General features: G+C 34.4%; 2 protein-coding genes across 2 annotated transcripts; one reads left to right on the plus strand and one right to left on the minus strand.

Moving 5' to 3' along the window:
* Window positions 1-5,148: 5,148 nt before the first annotated feature.
* LOC112052104 (gem-associated protein 2) lies at window positions 5,149-9,711 on the plus strand. Its single transcript, XM_024091038.2, has 4 exons — window positions 5,149-5,516; window positions 6,714-7,038; window positions 7,819-7,918; window positions 9,528-9,711. Exons 1-4 carry the CDS (start codon window positions 5,286-5,288, stop codon window positions 9,634-9,636), a joined length of 765 nt encoding a protein of 254 aa, XP_023946806.2. The 5' UTR covers window positions 5,149-5,285; the 3' UTR covers window positions 9,637-9,711.
* Window positions 9,712-9,753: 42 nt separating this feature from the next.
* LOC112052102 (trans-1,2-dihydrobenzene-1,2-diol dehydrogenase-like) lies at window positions 9,754-13,969 on the minus strand. Its single transcript, XM_024091035.2, has 6 exons — window positions 13,771-13,969; window positions 13,313-13,517; window positions 12,011-12,302; window positions 11,197-11,443; window positions 10,247-10,400; window positions 9,754-9,998 (listed from the first exon to the last, which is right to left on the minus strand). The coding sequence occupies exons 2-6, from the start codon at window positions 13,515-13,517 to the stop codon at window positions 9,883-9,885; spliced, it is 1,014 nt and encodes a 337-aa protein (XP_023946803.2). The 5' UTR covers window positions 13,771-13,969; the 3' UTR covers window positions 9,754-9,882.
* Between the last annotated feature and the right edge of the window lie 10 nt (window positions 13,970-13,979).

Consider the following 13,979-nt stretch of genomic DNA (forward strand, 5'->3'; position numbering starts at 1 on the left):
TTTAACTGGTGAAAATACATAAAATTTATTCTTTATGTTGAATTTTTCAGGTGTAGCAAAATAGAAGATGAAGGTCTAGCTGTGCCAGTCAGTGCTGAGCCACACAGTTGCTGCTGGCATGTTTGCAATATAGCACAAGGTAACCTGCTTCATCATCATTATCAGCCTATTTTAACGACACTAGTTTAACAGAGCCAGACCTTATATAAAAGGGGTTAGGGAGCTTAGACCCACCACACTGCTACAATAAAGGTTGGTGAGCTAAGGGAGATAAAGTGAAATTCATTGTGGATCACTATCAGATGTTAATGATAATGACCTGGACGAGGCGCGGGAGTGTAATACAAACAACTTACCAACTCCAGGCTGAGAACTGTAAATTTCTCGGAAGAAAGAAAAACTCAGTATCTGATAGCCTGACCCAGGATTCGAAGCCACGACCTAGTTATCCAAAACCACATTGGCTCCAATAGTATTATAACTAGCGGACGCCCGCGATTTCAACCGTGTGATGTTCAGTTTTTGAACATCCAGCGGGAACCATGTTTCTGGGATAAAAAGTAGCCTAAATATTGCTCAATAACTTCCTCTATCTTCCAATGAAAGTCCAATTAAAATCGGTTCAGCCGTTCCAAAGATTATCCCAGAGAAACAGAAACACAGACAGACAAAAAATTTAAAAGACCTTGTTTGCATTTTAGTATTGTGTATATAATTATAATCACTTGAAAAAACTATTGATAAATTTCACTAAAATTAACTTTTATTCCTGAAAAAATCAAGGGAGATTTGTGGAAAAACTGTATTTCACGCGGTCATTGTTGCTTGCCTCACCCTACTCAACTAAATTATTTTAGTGTACAACATGATTTTTTTGAGACGAATATCTTACCAATTCATGGATTCACCATGTGGGTGTCCATCACGTGGCAGAGAGAAAAACGCTGAGCAGAGCTTGGACTTGTGATCAATGGACGTAAGGTTAAAGAATTCCTTGACAATTGATTAACACTCCCCTTCTCTGCTCGTGTTGTTCTCCCTGCGTAGTAATGTCTGCCAAATTTGGTAACCCAAATCTGCACTTCTAGAGAGACCAAGGTCTCTAAGCAAATTATAGAGAGATTTTGCTGGTAATCCTCTCGCACCTCTCTACGGCGTACAGACTAACCATATAGCCATTTTAGTTAGTTCATTTGTTAGGTCATAATATTTATTCAGTTTTATACTGTGGTCCTTTGGAATGTTAGTCTCCCACGGGACTGTAAGCACTACAAGTACTATGCTAAAGGAAAATGTCTGGTTTAGATCACGAAATAGCAACATCCTCTGGGATTATCCTCTTAACTGGTAACAATAATAATTATGTAAAATGTATACCTTATCAGCCGATAGACGTCCACTGCTGGACATAGGCCTCTTGCATGGATCTTGTTGTGTTGTACTATACATTGCAAGGTAATGCCCATAAATGACCACGCTGGGCATGCGGGTTAGTCATTCGCAGGCCTAGACTTCTCGCACCGGTATCGCTGCTGCCTGACACCGGTCTGTGGTACTTGTGATGTCTAGCTGAATCAGAATTGTTAAACCGCCATTAGTCGGTCGCCAGAGCCTCGTCGGTCAATCTGCAGGGTGCACCACTTGCAGGTGATGTTGGCAGTTGGAGAGGCTGACTGGTACTAGCCTCCCTCTTACACCCCATAAATGTATACTTCTTATTTATTTTTGCAGGTGCAGTGCATGCAATAATAGTTATGTAAAATGTATAACTTCTGATTTATTATTGCAGGTGCTGTAAAATGAAGATATATTGTTAAATATCATGAGATAGAAATAAAAGATGAAGGTCTAGCTGTACCCGTCCCGAGCCACACTACTGCAGCCACGTTGCTGCTGGCATTTTTGCAAAATAGCACAAGGTAACTTGCTTTATTCATTCGGCTTAGGTTGATATTATTAGATTGATTAATGATCACTATCAGAAATGTTAATGATAATGACCGGGTTCGACGGCTTAACATGCTCTCTGAGGCACGGGGGTGTGACACCACCAACTTCCCAACTCCAGACTAAGAATTTGTTAGCAGAAGCAAAAACTCAGTATCTCTTAAAGACAGAACCAGGATCTCGTGATCCAAAACACATGGGCTAGCTACTGAACCAACAAGGTATTTTTGACCTGCTTAATAACAATGAACTACATGTTTCCTAGATACACTTACAGTTTTGTTTTTAAAAACTGTAAGTGTATCTAGTAGTATCTCACAAATGTCCCTGAAGAGAATAGGAATTCTTATTATATATAATTATGTAAATATTTATTTTCAGTGCATTTTAAAAAGTCATGTTAAATGAATTTTTCTATTACAGGTCACAACAATTGATGTAACAAATATAATCAATGGACCAGGCACCTGCACCATGATTCTTTGGAATACTAAAATTCGTCTCTTTATATCTGTACTTCTCATAATGAAAAATGTCACGTTTTTATGAAAGAAATAATGGAATCAAATAATAAATAAAACAAGCATATGCTGGAAGTCCTCAGAAACAGCTCCGACTTTGATGATTTTTTTTAAAGTCATGTTTTTTATGTTATTTAAAATCAGAAATGTTTTGGTGGACGAAATTATTTAAATTGTTAAAAAATATCCATGCTATTTATACATATTTTTTTTTAAATACAACCGACTTCAAAAATACAAACTTATGCAGAAAACTAACAAACGAAAGAAAATATTATAATATTTTCTATCTATTGATCACTTTGAAGGCGGTGCCAATGTTCCAATTAATGGGCCGACAATTAGTTATCTATTGTTTACTAGCTATAGGGCTCGAATTGCTTTTTCATATCTTTAAAAGACTATCTTCGGAATGAACCCTTTATAATAAAAAAGTATTATCAAAATCGGACCACTCAATAAAAAGTTATACTTGGTTGTATACTAAAATTAATGGTTAAACAATCAATCATCCTCTGTTTTCGTAATGTAAAACCAAGAATAACTGTTAACATGGGTAGTCCGATTTTGATAATTCTTTTGATTGATCATTCTTGATTGTTTTAGTTTAAAACCAAGCATGTCTTCGAATTCCGATTTGAATAACTTTGTTTTAAATAGAAAGAGTATATTCCGACAATGGTCCCAAATCATTATAAATTTTAAAAAAACGAAGATGACTGGTTATTTTCCCATTAATTGTATTGTAAAACTATGCGTAACTTATTACGAAGTGGTCCGATTTCGTAAATTCTTTATAGATTGTAAAGGTATTTTGATTGTAAAGCTCCCATATAAATTTTAAAAAACAATTCCAATCCTAAATGTGCGATTGATTGTTTTCTCATTCATTTTAATGTAAAACCAAGCATAACTTTTTATTGGGTGGTTCGATTTTGATTATTCTTTTTTTGATAGAAAGGGTATATTCCTAAAAGTCTCATAAAATGTTGGAAAACAATTTCAAACCTAATAGTAGGAAAATAGAAGATGATTAATTGTTTTCCCATTTATTGTAATGTTAAACTATGCGTAACTTTTTACTGAGTGGACTGATTTTGAAAATTCTTTACTTTTTGTAAAGGGTTTATTTCGAAGTAGGTCCCATATAAATTTCGGAAAACAATTCGAATCCTTAAGGTGGAAAAAAACTGTACGATTGATTGCCTACCCATTAATTGTACAATTGGCACCGGCTTCAAAGTAATCAGTAGATAGAAAGTATTATAATGTTTTCTTCAGCTTATTAGTTTACTGCATAACTTTGTGTTTTTGAAGTCGGTAGTGTTTGTTTTTTAATTATTTATTATATAAATAGCATAACTATTGTTGAATAGTATAAATTGTTCCATCCTCACTCCAAAAGGTTTCTGATGTCAAATAATATGAAGAAACAAACTGAACAAAAATAATCATCAAAATCAGAGCTGTTTCTGAGGAAGTAGAGGGTAAATGCTCTATTGATTCGCCTAAAAGTAATATTATGATTTTTTATCGCATTAGGTTGTAAAGTTCGGCTAGTGAAAGTAGAGACTGAAATTGCCCGCCAAATTTAAAAATCATATAAACAAAGTAAAAAAACATGCGTTTTCATAATTTACTTAAATTAGTTTTTATTTGTGAATACATTATTACCTATACTATAAGTGTTAAACTCAGTTATTCCAATATTTGCACTATAATTTTGAGAATTTACTCCGATTTTTTAAAATTTGGCGGGTGATTTCAGTTTCTACTTTCATTAGCCAAATTCTAATAATTTTATTGTTTATGAAATTTATACTAATTAGAAAGAGGAAGAATTTGATTATTTGTTTGTTTGCATTGAATAGGCTCTGAAACTACTTCGCTGATTTAAAAATTTCTTACAGCATTATAATCATGGATTAGGCCATAATTGTTATCTCTGTATTCCCACGGGAACGAGAACTACGCTGGTGAAACTGCGTGACGTTTGCATAGTTTATCATATGTACAAATATCCCGACAATCTATATTTTTATGTATGAATTGGTTAAGTCATAATTGACTTGATTTTCCCAAATATGTCAGTGAAGTCACCCAATTGATGCATAGATATATTTTTATTTTGGTTTTCATTTTACTTTAAAGATAAAATTTGGTTTTAGAAGCAAAATGAATATATGTAGATTACATTTTAGGTGCTGATGTTTACTTAGTTATTGATTAAGTGCATAAGATTTTTTATTTGATAATAAAGACATTTCAACTTGAAACTGTTATTCTTTCTATTGTTTAATTTATTATATACAATTACTTGTTACTAAAATATTGTGCTATTATATTGTTTTTAATATTTTCACAGTTCAGCTTTTGGGGACGGAGTGGTTTTAAAATAAATATTTTTAAAAATCTGTTTAAATTAATTAATTAATCGACAGAGTTTATAAATATCTGTTTAAATTAATTAATTAATCGAAATGGTTTTTAAAAATATTTATTTTAAAGCTATTCCGTCTACAAAAGCTGAACTGTGAAAATTTAAAAACAATATATTAGCTTTGAATTTCCCGCGTTGGCAAATTGTTTCAATGGGGGCATTCCACAGATGGCGGTAATTTTAGTGCCGCTTTTTTTGTATGAGGTTGGTATTCTTCTCCTGAGTAAATATGTTCCTTGGCTCTAATAAAGTAATAAATTTTATATTTATTACATTTACTTACTTTATCTATTAATCTGTGTTTTATTATATATTAGTTGTCGACGGGTTAAATTGTAGAAGTTATTTATATTACCAACAAATACCTCGATTGTAATATGTCAACAGAGAAGCTTGTATATAAAATACAAAGAGACGATGATGATTCAGATTCGTTAAGTTTCACATGTTTCCAAATAGGTCCTGAAGTGGAACTCAAAGAAGTCCCTACCAATGGCGAGGAATACCTTCTGAAAGTTAAGAAGGAGCGAGAAAAATATTCAGCTGTTTCAAAATGTAATAAAGACTATTCTAAGTTTGCACGCAACCAATCTCAGTTTGTGGAAGAGGTAGACACTTGGTATTTTTTTATTTATTATACTTAAATGCCCACTTAGGCTAATCATGCCTACCCGCTTATGGACAGTGTGGTCGGTATAAATACCAAATTGCCTCTCTGAGAAACCCTGACTCTGTAGTGGGCAAAGATTTTATACTATTGAATATGTTATGTGTCTACAAAATCGCAGCTAAAAGTGATCCGAATTTAGCTACTCTACTGAGCACAAATGCACAATATTGTGTTTTCTTACATGATATATTTATGTATATATAGTTTTTACAATACCTGAACACAACTCAAATACAATATTTAGGGATTATTTGTTTAAACAGCTTTTGTTGTTTCCTATGTGACTAAATGAAATTACGACAAATGAGCATTTTTTTCCCCTCAGTTTCAATGTGCTAGTGGCATATTTATAGTATAAAATCTTTGTTAGTGGGCCAATACAACACATAAGACAAATAATGGCTTATTTATCGTCTTCTTCCCGCAAACTCACATGTTAATATTATATTTGTCTCTAATGCCTCTATGGTCTAGTGAATAACATACGTGATTTCAGATCACAAGGTGTGGGTTTGAGACCTGGCCCTTGGGTTGAGCTAGAGATACTGAGTTTTCTTTCTTCCAAGACATTTTGTTTGCTGACATGTTCAGATGTCATTTCGGGTCAATATCATTAGCATCTGATAGTTGCTGTTAATGAATTAAACATCACCCTAAGCTTGCATTTGCATTAACTTGCATTGGCAGCATGGTGGGTCTAAGCTCCATATCTAACTCATGTCTTTAAAAGAGGCTGATAAAGGTCAACAGTATAGAGATCAGACTCATCACTTATAGGTGGGTGGTTCGATGAAATATTGTCATACCCACTTCTTACTCAGTCTTTCCTGACTAGTTGGAGAGAAATATTGGTCATGTTTAAAAAATATATGGCAAACATTCTTCCTGGAGGTGTAGTAGGCTGTTGAAATAGGCTGATTATGAGGTATAATACTGCAGTTGTCGGTTCAGTGCTGCATTCATGTCTTCTTCTTGGTGTAGCAGCTCTGCAGGTATTCGAAAAGTCCTTGTATCACATTGACTGCTTCCAACCTACTGTGATTGCCATTTGCTAGATTGCCCCTAAATACTGGTTGCCACCATATCACTTTTTCCTGATGTTGCAAAAAGCTTACCAAAATTTTTTTTATTCCAGTTACCCCATGCTAAAGCACCAGATAATCTGAAACCTACAATAGAGTGGCAAAACATTCAAGTTGCAGACTTTTCTGAAGTTCGTATGTACATATCAAGACTTTTGAGCAAAAAGTCCAACTGGCCGCCAAACATGAAGAAACTAGATACCTATTTTAATGACAAAAGAAATAGTACTGCATTATGGTTAAACTTGTTTGAGACAGAAGATTCAACATTGTCACTTGCAATAAGTATACCTCAAGCCTTTACAGATAGAGGGTTGCAAGTACTTACAAATATGCTGGATAGGGTCAAACCAGGAGAAACAATAAATGATAGAATAGGTAATGTATGCTGTTTAAGACAAGTGTGACATTGTATAAAAAAATTTGCATTGTTACTCTCACTTGAGCCAACCTTTTTATTATAATTTAACCGACTTAAAAAAAGGAGTAGATTCTCAATTAGACGCATATGTTTTTTTTGTTTGGTTACCTTATAACTTCATCATTTATTAACTAATTTTGAACATTCTTTTTTTGTTTGAAAGAGTATATACTTCTAGATTGGTCCCATTTCATTTTCATGAAAGTCGGTTTTGTAATTTTGAGTTAAAATCAAAATATCTGTAATATGTCTTAGAAGTCGGTTCCATTTTTATGTTAAAAAGATTATTTATTTATTTATTATTCAACAAAATACATATTGAAATTAAACCAAACTATAATGCAACACAAACCACAGTTGGTCTTACAGTGCACTGGCTACTATAATTACTTATACATTATTAAAAGCTAAAAACAAAGAAGAGAAAAAAAATCAATCATTAGTGGGTAGTAAAATTTGGATCAAGCATACATTAATATGGATCTATTCATAACTATATGTATGCATAAATTTTCAAGTAAAATGTTGACAAACTATTGAAGATTTAATGGCTAAACAGTAAAGAAAAAAAAAGGGCTAAACTCATCACCATCACAAGAGGTGGTTCTATCCCACCCCTATTACTGTTTTTTCCGTCTAGTTGAAGGGGAATTGGAATGTTAGACATATTAAAAAAAAAAGATAATTAAGGCAAATGTTCTTAGAAAAAAAAATTAAGCAAGGCAATTTTATTTCAGGTCGATGGATTTATGCATTACTTGCATGCATTAGACAGCCTCTCCTCTCAGATACAATAAGCATATTAAGAGATCTAGCCAGGAAATGTGCAGAGATAAGGTATAATAATTATTCTGTGTTTACTTTGTGTTGAGCTGTGCAGGTATTTGATTACAAGTTAGCTCTTGACGAAGATCTCACCTGCTAGGTTATTATGTAACTCGGCGTACCATTCAAGTAATCAGACACTAAATCGTTTTTCATCGTATTTTCGTTTTTGCAATCATCTAACTTTGTGTTTTCAACGAAATGACACAATAAACGTCATTTTACGTACAGTAACATTAGTCTAGTAGTGTTAGTAGCAGGTAGTAACATTATTTTAACGAAAAACTGATATTTACGTAATTATGTTAAATATTCATGTTAAACGGCCTTTGTTCATTCATGTTAAATGTTTTTGAAGGCCTCCGTGGCGCAGTGGTATGCGCGGTGGATTTACAAGACGAAGGTCCTGGGTTCGATCCCCGGCTGGGCAGATTGAGATTTTCTTAATTTGTCCAGGTCTGGCTGGTGGGAGGCTTCGGCCGTGGCTAGTTACCACCAAAAGACGTACCGTCAAGCGATTTAGCATTCCGGTACGATGCCGTGTAGAAACCGAAAGGGGTGTGGATTTTCATCCTCCTCCTAACAAGTTAGCCCGCTTCTATCTTAGACTGCATCATCACTTACCATCAGGTGAGATTGTAGTCAAGGGCTAACTTGTAAAGAATAAAATTAAAAAAAAAAAATTAAATGTAACTCGGTGTACCATTCAAGTAATCAGTCACTACATCGTTTTTCATCGTATTTTCGTTTTTGCAATAATCTAACTTTGTGTTTTCAACGAAATGACACAATAAAATGACACAATAAACGTCATTTTACGTAAAGTAACATTAGTCTAGTATTGGTAGTAGCAGGTAGTAACGTTATTTTAACGAAAAACTGATATTTACGTAACTATGTTGAAATATTCATGTCAAACGACCGCTTGATGTCAAAAGACATATTCAAGGTAATTTCATAGAAATAACTATATTTATTAGATAACCACTAAAACGAAAATACGACAAAAATCAGTGTAGTGACTCATTGTTTGAATGGTACACTGAGATACATAATAAGACTACAATAATACATTAATAAGGCTGCTGATGTTAAGTGCATTAAATGACTATGCACTCCAAGATGGATGCGGAATACTTGAAAGAGATTCTATTATTCTATTCATACCTCTGATGGTTCTTTACATCATACATATAATTACTTATAATAATATATATTATATTTTAAGTATTTATATGTATTATCTATGGCGTGCTTAAGGTTTTTAACTAAGGTATGCAAGAGAAGTAAAAATTGTAAAATGCCTTATCCTGTGTATTCTGTTGTCCAACATAAGTTTGTATTGAGTCCTTAGGTAGCGAAGCATTTTTGCATCTATTGCATTGCATATGCATGTCACTGTGTATTATAATATATTTTCATCAATTATATCATAATATTTTGGGGATATTCTAAATTGTCTTCCATAAACAGAATAACTATTACATTTATACACAGACACATGTAAATGATGTTAAAAATCAATTTATTATGTTATTATTTTTTAATTTTTAGGTATTTGTAGTCCCCATACACACTGACTTTTTTTCTTCTACTTATACGTTTATTCTGTTTGCTCTAGGTCACATTTAAGTACAGAAGGCGAGACTTCAAATTTTGCTGCCGCCCCTTTAAACTTATTCATATGCTTAGTCTCTAGATACTTCAGACAATATGACTTGGCCGACTGAAAACAGCTGAAGAAGGTTGTGTGACTCAATGATTTAAACAAGGTATTTTAGGATTTAATAAAAAAACAAATTTTATGTATTTTTTTTTATTCAATTATAACTAACCATTGATGACTAATGACAGCATAATAATTTAAATCATACCTCTTTATAACATTACATATGTGTAATGAACGGATTTTACAACAGGGCCAAATGTCTCAGGGCGGACGAAGTCGCGAGCGTCCGCTAGTTTGTTATGAATTCTCAATAGTTCTCATCATCAGCATCCAAGTGCACTCCAACTTGTTTGTGAACTGCGTCCATGAGTTTGGAGAGTATGAGACTGTCCTTGTGCGTCATTCGTGGTGATTCTTTTAAACCTGTGAAGTGGATATAAAAAATCAGAAGTGGGATAGCAATTTATGATTATGTGTGTATGCGGTTTTATATACTAGTATAGTTGACGGAAGAAGCAGTTTATCTACCTAAATAAATCGCTACGGATTTAAGAGTTTGTCGACAGACAGCCTAAAATGCGGACGAATGAGGAATTCTTACGCTATTGGTCGACATTCAGTGCCATAAATTATTAGACGATTATTAAAATTAAATAAAAAAAAATACTCACCATTTTTTATGCAACGCCCCACTTCAAGAGCTTCGTAAACTAACCCAGCGCTGTTTTCGAAGTTGTATTCCTTAGGTGATGCGTGCAAACAGAAACATTCCACACTGCCGTCGACGTGCGTCAATTGGTTAGGGAAGTGGAAAGGGTCTTCAATCTGAAAGCAAAGAATTTTTTTTTTAATATTATGTTGTATTTTTTAATTACTTATATTACTTAGGAGCTGTGCGAATTTGAACATATATATATCACAGATTTGTGCAAAGGAAATGAGTATTTTCTTTAAATCTAGCAGACGCCCGCGTTTGTATTATAGGTATACATCGATAGTTTTTTTTTTTAATTTTTCTGAGAGACATTTATTTTGTGTTCTGCAGTCTGCTCTTCTTCTATCGACTATATTTACACTTTGGTGCCTAATTCTCTTCAAATTATACAAATACTCAATGCTCTATAATATAATTATACCTAGTATTCAATACATACATGTGAAGTCTTCAAACAGTGTGTGTTGCGTGTGATGACATGTGATCTGAGACTTGGTCGCTAACTATGGGTGTTATTAGAAGGCTCAAAGTCGCTCAGCGGGCGATGGAGCGAGCTATGCTTGGAGTTTCTCTACGTGATCGAATGAGAAATGAAGAGATCCATAGATGAACCAAAGTCACTGATACAGCTCAGCGAGTCGCGAAGCTGAAGTGGCAATGGGCAGGCCACATAGTTCGAAGAGCCGATGGACGTTGGGGTCCCAAGATGCTGGAATGGCGACCCCGCACCGGGAAGCCCAGTGTTGATCGTTTCCCACTAGTTGGACTGAGGGACATCAAGCGGGTTGTTGGGAGCCATTGGATGCTGGTGGCTCGAGACCGTTATTTTTGTAAGTCCATGCAAGAGACCTATGTACAGCAGTGGACGTCCATCAGCTGATAAGGTAAAGTAAGGTAAATACATACCGTAGATCGGCCTAGAGTGCCGACTACAGTCGCTTTGTTCCATAGCTTCACTTTAGAATGTATATTGAGCACAGCGCGCCTCCCGCCAGTGTATTGCAGCACCACTGTATCAACCAGATCCACTCCCTCTTGGTTCAGTTCACCGACCGCGGTCACCTTGATCGGTTCCTCTTTGAAAATAAACTGTGCGAATTGTAGAGCGTAGACGCCCATATCTAGTATGGCACTGCCGCCTAATTCCTTTTTACTGGAAACAAAGTATTATCATAATTATAATATTTCAAAAACTGCACATTTGCAATCAAACCTTTACCGGCGTTTATATTTATATGTATATATTTCATACATCGAATACATTGTCGATTTATAAAAACATCAGAGTACAGAGTATAAAAACATTGTTACTGTGCATAAGTAAGTATCTTCTCTTTGAGAAGTGTCAGGCTATATTTTGCCACGATATAAATTAGCTCTTTGTCGTAATCGACTGAATATTTTTGCTACGTCGAGTAATTTAGCGCTTTGTCGTAATCGACTGCATATTTCCGCTACGACCAGTAATTTAGCGCTTTGTCATAATTGACTGAATATTTTCGCTACGACGAGTAATTTAGCGTTTTGTCATAATTGACTGAATATTTCCGCTACGACCACTAATTTAGCGCTTTGTCGTAATCGACTGAATATTTTCGCTACGACGAGTAATTTAGCGTTTTGTCGGAATTGACTGAACATTTTCGCTACGTTATACGCAAAATTTAGCGCTTTGTCGTAATCGACTGAACATTAAAATGAAAGCAAATATTTTCCTTACCTAATACGACCAATGTTGGCTATAGGATGTCCCAAGTTAACTTCAACAAACTGCACTTGCCCAAGTTTGCCTGAGTTAATCTCTTTTTCCAAGCTGATGTACAGTGGAGAAAATCTCGACCAAACTGCTTCCATTAAAAACAGGTTTTTCTTTTTAGCTATTTTAATCAAGCTTTCGCTCTGTTTGTAATTTAAACATAACGGCTTTTCGCATAGCACATGTTTGCCGGATTCAAGGAATAGTTTTGAAAGTTCGTAGTGGTAGGGATTAAGAGCACCGACGTAGGCAATATCTGAAAAGTAAACTTACCTGTTGACATCTTATATTCTCATTAATAGGCTAAAAGACACTTTTTTAAAGGGTCTAAAATCTATATTAATATTATAAAGCTGAAGAGTGTGTTTGTTTGATTGATTGATTGATTGAACGCGCTAATCTCAGGAACTACTGGTCCAGTTTAAAAAATCTTTTAGTGTAAGTGTGCCCATTTATCGAAGAAAGCTAAAGGTTATATATTAACCCCCTATTCCTACGGGAACGGGAACCACGCGGGTGAAACGGCGCGGCGTCAGCTAGTTGTTCATAATCGTTGCACTAGATTGAAAATAAATTATCAATTTTTTTCGAGACTTGAATACGTAAAAATTTCAATTTTTAAACATTATTCTAACAATACGAGAGAAAACGCTATCGGCCATGTCATGACGTCACGTTAACCCGTAAACTCTAAACCTTATAAAAAAACTGGACATGCCGTAGTTTGACGTTTGTTTGGCGTCACAAAATGGAGGTCAGCCTTTTTATGGTTTGGAAAAATTGAAAAATACATGTTTTATGAGTAGGTAATCCTTAACTTTTTAATTGCTTCCATAATACGAGATTAATATTGCTTATAATATTAAATTTGATTTATGTCAACTAAGGTCTGTAGGGGGAAGATCGAACTGTTTTTTGATGAGAAGAGCAGTGTTGTGATTAACGTCTTGTACACTACTTATTAACTTGAGCTAAAATTATATGTATTGTAAAGTACAAAGAGCATATTTTCATGTCGTATCAATAAATCCCTGTTATATTTATTAGAAAGCAAAAAAATAACTTCAATGTTTTTATCGAATAAAAACAGGAGGAAAGATGAAAGGGTGGTGGGGTATGACTGGAAGTAGTTTATAAAAACGTTCACATTAATGTCAGACCATATTGACTGTCAGTAGGCTAAAGCTTTTGCCCTGAAGATTCAGAACTGTCTCATTCGCAGATTCAATTTCTTGTTATCTTACTTAAATTGTCTTCATAACTTACCGATATCTTTGCTTTTGGCCATCTCAGCGTAGGATCCAAAAACTTTAGGAATGTTGTGACATTTAGCAAACTCCTCTGCTCTGGACTTCTCCCGAGCAGCTACGGCTGATACCACCATATCTCCCTTTTCTGGGTAAGAGTTAATTGCGTTCACGAAATCATGGCAAATCTTCCCCGAACTGACAATACCCCAACGAATGGTCATCTGGAAAATAAAATTATTTCAAATATTCAAATAGTGAAACAAATATTTTACCTTAAGTACAAAACATCAATTACCTACGAGTCTACTACAAGTCTTACAATGCGTTGAACGATCACCGTCGTCCTCAAAGAACCTCAAAAGCCTATAACACCTCAACCGTACTCGAACCGTTTGGTTTCAACAGCGAAACATAAAAATAATGAAATTTAAGGTCGTTGTGTAAAGTAAATTTAAAAATGTATAAAATTCTTACCTTCAAGAGTCAGAAAACCACAAAATACCCGTAGGTTTCTACTTTGAAACAGACACTTGTAAATGAAGTTATAACAAGAATCTTTGATTTATGTATGCAATGTCATCGCGATAGGAAAACACTTGTGTGTTTATCTAACGTAGTTACTGTTTATAATTGCATATCACATACAAAGACATAAGGGCATTCATATGTACTTACAAGTAAAC

This window comes from Bicyclus anynana, chromosome 1 (genome assembly GCF_947172395.1).
Source record: "Bicyclus anynana chromosome 1, ilBicAnyn1.1, whole genome shotgun sequence".
NCBI lineage: Eukaryota > Metazoa > Arthropoda > Insecta > Lepidoptera > Nymphalidae > Bicyclus > Bicyclus anynana.